We start from the raw sequence: 5,665 nt of genomic DNA, 5'->3' as shown, positions 1-5,665 counted from the left end.
ACTGAACAATGTTTACATGTAAATTGGACAAAATATCTTAAGCATAATTTAACCCTAATCACCAAGTTGAAAAGCAAAGCTTATTAAATTATTATATACACAATTGGTTTCTATAAAAAGCTGCATTTACATTCTCGGCCCTATAAACAAATTATTTGTTTATCAAAATCAATCATATCTATAAATGCAGGTGATATAAATAACATCTATATTAAATGTAATATACTCTCAAATCCTTTGATCCTAATAAAAATAACTATTATAATCATTGTTCCTCTACTGCAAGGAGAAGAACAAGCTTATGAATGGGTCGATGGAGCTCTGATGTTTGTGTCTTCAAAACTACACTTCGTACAAAACCGGTTCTGTCCTTTTCAGTGCTGATAACACGACCCATCATCCAGTTACTCCTTAACTGATTATCATCTTTTACAAGGACAATATCACCAACTTGAATGTGCCGCGTTTCCTTGTTCCGCTTCTGTCTCTCTTGTAATGTTGATAATATTCTCTTCGCCATCTAGTCCAGAATAAGTTAGCCAAGAATTGAACATATCGCCACCTCTGTCTCAGTACATATCTCCTTTCTGAAAACACCAGGTGATGGCATCACAACACTTGATTTCTGTGTGAGAAGCTGTGCTGGACTGAGTGGTTGTAAGTCATCTGGACTGTCACTGACTGTGGTCAAAGGACGGTCATTCACTATAGCCTCAACTTCTGTGAGAAGATGCGGTAACTCTCATCATCCAGTCGTCCAGCATGTTCTTTGAAGAGATGAGTCAAGACCTTTCTCACAGTTCTAATCTGACGTTCCCACACACCTCCCATATGACTAGCTGTAGGGGATTGAAGGTCCAGCTGATGCTTTCTTTTGAGAGGAAAGCTCTGATCTGATCATCATTCATCTCTTGCAGTGACTTCCTCAACTCCTTCTCGGCTCCATGAAAGTTTGTCCCATTGTCACACCAAATCTTCCTTACATTTCCTCTTCTAGCAACAAACCTTCTTAAAGCATTTATGAAGGACGATGTGTCTAAGGAATTGGCTGTCTCTATATGAATTGCTCTTGAAGACAGCAAGTAAACAATACACCGTACCTCTTCCTGATTGCCTTCCTTCTTTGACTTCCTGTGGCCCAAAGAAGTCAACACCTGTGTGAGTGAATGGAGCAGCTGGAATTACTCTTTCCAATGGTAAATCAGCCATCTTCTGGTTAAGAACAGGGTTCTCATTTTTCTGCAAATGACACATCTTTGTAGGACCTGACGGACACTTGCATTGGTACGATAATCCAGTAAAGTTCTCTAAGTTTTGCCATCACATGGTTGCGTCCAGCATGAGCTAATTTTTCATGTGTGTAACGAATAATCAAAGTGGTAATATGGCTCTTTCTGGGTAATATCATTGGATGCTTTTCGTCAGCTGAAATTTTTTCTGCTTTGGAGAGCCGTCCATTAGCGCGAAGAAGCCATGTCTTGCGGATCAATGAAGGGATCTAGTTTATAAATGCTACTGCTACTACAAAGTCCTCGGCCCCCTTGACCCTTCGCTCTTTTGTAAGAGTGCCACTTCCTTACTAAAAGTTTTCTCTGGATATATCTGATGACTGCTTTTCCAGCAGCATCTAATTCATCTGCTGTAATTGAACCATTAAGTCTAGTTTGTCTCTTAGATTTCAGTATGAAAAAAAGACGGTGATACACTGCAACAGCCTTCCTCAACCGATGCCATGAAGAATAATACTTAAGAAACTTATCAACAGCAATTTCCCTCCTCATCTTCTGGATGTATTGCAAAACTTGTAGATCCTTCAATTCAACATCATCTTGAGGCATGTCATTTTTCCACAGCTCCTCTGGTCCTCTAAGAAAATATGGGCCATCAAACCAAATGTTACTGTTCAGCATTTGCTGACTTGTGAAACCTCTTGATGCATATCAGCGGGATTCTCTTTACTCGAACATATCTCCACGTGTATTTCAGAGAAATCCTAATTATTTTCACTCTATTTGCAACAAATATAGGAAACCTCTTTCTATCACTAAAAATATAGTGAAGAACTGTTGTAGAATCTGTGTGATAGAATGTCTGGTCCACTGTAATCTGCAGCTCTTTCAAAATGTGTTGTGCTAGATTTATGGACACCACTGCAGCAGTCAATTCCAGTCGGGTATGGTTGTTGCCTTTACAGGACACACTCTAGACTTTCCCATCAGCAGAGCAGTAGAAACCTCCCATGCTATCGAAAGTCTTATGTATGCTGCAGCACCATAGCCTTCATTACTAGCATCTGAAAAACATGTGCAGCTGTGTGGAAGCCACTGTACCAAATTCCTTTGGCTTGACACATCTTGGAATCTTAAGTTACCCAGGATTGGTAAATCATCAAGCCACCTTCTCCAGGGCTTCTGGTATTTTTCGGGAATAACATCATCCCATCCCAAGCTGCTATCCTGACAAACTTCGCGAAGAATTCTCTTAGCTGGCAAAAGAAAAGGAGCCACAAAACCAAGAGGATCATAGAGGGAACATACTGTTGACAAAATACCTCTCCTTGTAAGTGGTTTTTTTGGTCAAGCTTGCAGAGAAAGTAAAGTAGTCATTTTCAATATTCCACTGAATACCAAGAACTCTTTCTGCATGAAGTTCATCATAGTCAAGATCACAAGTTGAAGATCTTTTGAACGGTCCTCTTGCGGGATTGATTTCAACACCAGCTTGATGTTACTCACAAACTTTGTCAGCCGAAAACCTCGTTCCTTCAATGCTGACGTAACATCTTTCACAAGTCTTAATGCCTGCTGCTCTTCGAGGGGTACAGACTTGTTTAAATAATCATCCACATAAAAATTAGTCTTAATGGTGCATTCTACATCTGGACCATACTTATCTTTGCATGGTCAGCTGCTGACCTCAAAGCGTAATTGGCGATGCTAGGTGATGATACTGCTCCAAAGATGTGAACACCCATTCGATACTCTGTAAGTTCGCTTTCAAGTTCACCACCAGGCCACCATAAGAATCTAAGGTATTTATGTTGAACTTTTGGTACCTGCACTTGGTAAAACATAGATTCTATGTCACCCATCAAGGCCACCCTCTCTAGACGAAATCTGATGAGCCACTCCAACAAGGGAATTAGTCATATCAGGACTTGCATCAAATTGTCATTAAGGGAACTACCCTGGTATTTAGCACTACAGTCAAAGACTACTCTAATCTATGGTTTGGCTTCTTTTGGAAGGTAGACACCGTGATGAGGTAGATACCATGCAGGCTGTTCATCATACGACTGATCCTCCGGAACCTTAAAAGCATATCCTTCAGACACCAATTTCTCAACAAATTCCACATAATCTTCATGGTACTTTGGTTTAGTTTCTTTTTCTTCTTTGCCATTGTGCTCGTTTCACTGCCTGTTCTCTATTGTTTACCAAGTTAAACTTTATTGGTTCTAAATGGTAAGGGAAGCTGGTAGTGTCCATTGGTAAACTGAATGTTTTCTGCAACTTCTTTGAGGAACTGTTGATCTTCTTGTGACAGACCCTTCTCATCAGGAACTCTACCAACATCTCTCTCACTAAAGTCTCTTTCGATATAATGGACACAGCTGCAGGATGAATACACTCCTTTACCCTTTCAACTTCCTGAAGAAAGACATGGTGACATGAAATACTGTTCTTCTCTGAAGAGTATTTAAAATGTAGAGGGCCACTAACAGTCCATCCATGGTGGTAAAGAACTGCAAAGGAATCTTGACCCTTGGCTGAAGCACTTCTAATGGTTGCAGTGCTTTAGGGCAATTACTGCCAATCAACAAAACCAATCTCCAGATCTGCTCTATAATCAGGAATCAGATCAGCAATATTCCTCAGACCGGCCGCTACCTTTTTGAGCAATTCTGGTTTTGGTATCTGTTGATGACTCACTGGGATATCTTGACGAGTAAAGGTTTTTGGCAAATCAATAGTGTTGTTTCCTTCCATATCTGTAACACACAAATTATTAACCGCCAAAGTATTCACAATGTTTACGCCATGCATGGTTTGGAGCTTTAAACATGTCTCTGTTCCAGATGCACCAATCTGCTCTCGTAAACTCTCTGTGATGAAACAACCAGTGCTGCCATTATCAAAAAAGGCATAAGTGTCCAAAACTACTTGGTTTCCTTTCTGATATACTTTTACTGGGAGAATAGCCTGTAATATTGTATTTACTTCACTGACATGATTGGTAGTACATGTGCTAACAATAATTTCACTTGCTACTTTTCTAGACGAGCTATCATTGTCTTTATGTAGCTTGAATCCTTCGATATGCAATGATGTGGGATGCCTCTTACAGCACGTCTTACATTGCTTCCTTTTCATACATCCTTTAGAGGTATGGTTGAGACCAAAGCATCCAAAACACAACCTTCTCTCCTTAAGGAAATCTATTTTTTCTTCAGAGGTCTTCTTAGCAAAATTCCAACAATCATCAAGATCATGGTTTTTCTTACACAGTGGACATGATTCTCTTTCCTCAGACACTAATGATGTCTTTCTATTTTTCTGGATTCAGTTCTGCTTGGTAGCAAAGCTTGAACTTTTGTTCTTTTGTTGACAATATCTGAGTTTGAAGCTACCAGTTGTTTTCAGGCTTTGAATGATTATTTTGAAGAGCAAACATTGCTGAATGTTGGGTCGTTTGCTGCCTTTTGCCTTTTTATAAACAAATTCAACCAAATCTGCAAAATCAACTCCACCCTTTTCTTCCCTCAATGTCCAGCCAGGCTACACCACTTGTTCTGAAGGTATGTTGGAAGTTTTTTAACAACTGCTTGAAGGTTAGGAAGATGATTTAGTACTTCCATGTGTGACAAGTTGGTCATGGCATGTCTGCACTTAATAAGGAATAAAGCAAATGTATACAAGCCATGAGGATCTTCGTGTTTCAGTGCAGACCAAGAAATAAGTTTCTTAATATATGCCATTGACACCTTGTAGGGATCGCCATACTCTTGACTGAGCAAACTCCTAGCTGAAGTATATCCTTCTGAAGAACTCATATACAAGCATCCACCTATCAAGTCTTTGGCTTCCCCTTCAAGTTGCTGATCCAAGTAGTACAGTTTGTCAGCATCACCCGAACGAAGCATTTGGGGCAATTCTGGCATCAAATGCCATCATGAAAGTGGCAAACTCAATAGGATCACCTTTAAATTTTGTACTTCTATGCTTGAAGCAACATTGCTGCAGTCATGTGTTGCTGTGTCTTCAGGAGCATCTCTTGTTGGGACTGTAGTTGCATAATCAAGATTTGGCTCAGGGAACCGACAATGGCTAGAACTACAGGGAACGTTCGCTTTCAACTGCGGAGTATCTACTGTTATATCCGAAGGTTGTGGTTGGAACGGGTCTACATTTGGATTCAACAGGGAAGGAGTATCTTTTGGCACGATATCCGAGATATTGTCAGCTTCAGCATAAACTCTTTCTCTTGCTTGAGACATAGCAATTTTTGTTTCTAATTCTAATTGTTCTTTCTTTTTTCTAAGTCTAAATTCTTGTTCTTCCCTCTCCTGCTTAAGTCTGAGTTCTTGCTCTTCCATCACTTTTGTTTTTTCTCTCATAGCATGTTGAGCCATCAATTCTGCTAGTCTAGCTTTCTCTTTGAGGCG

General features: G+C 39.9%; 1 protein-coding gene across 1 annotated transcript; it reads right to left on the bottom strand.

Moving 5' to 3' along the window:
- Window positions 1-1,457: 1,457 nt before the first annotated feature.
- On the bottom strand, window positions 1,458-1,910 carry LOC135214650 (uncharacterized). The gene has a single exon (XM_064248985.1). The coding sequence runs from the start codon at window positions 1,908-1,910 to the stop codon at window positions 1,458-1,460; it is 453 nt and encodes a 150-aa protein (XP_064105055.1).
- Window positions 1,911-5,665: the final 3,755 nt, after the last annotated feature.

Source organism: Macrobrachium nipponense, chromosome 46, assembly GCF_015104395.2.
Source record: "Macrobrachium nipponense isolate FS-2020 chromosome 46, ASM1510439v2, whole genome shotgun sequence".
In the NCBI taxonomy this organism is placed as follows: Eukaryota; Metazoa; Arthropoda; class Malacostraca; order Decapoda; family Palaemonidae; genus Macrobrachium; species Macrobrachium nipponense.
The sequence above is the reverse complement of the archived record's forward strand: the minus strand, read 5'-3'. Positions and strand labels throughout refer to the sequence as shown.

Coding starts and splice junctions, on each gene's coding strand:
- LOC135214650 (XM_064248985.1), bottom strand. CDS start 1,910: ATGCTGAACAGTAACATTTGGTTTGATGGCCCATATTTTCTTAGAGGA.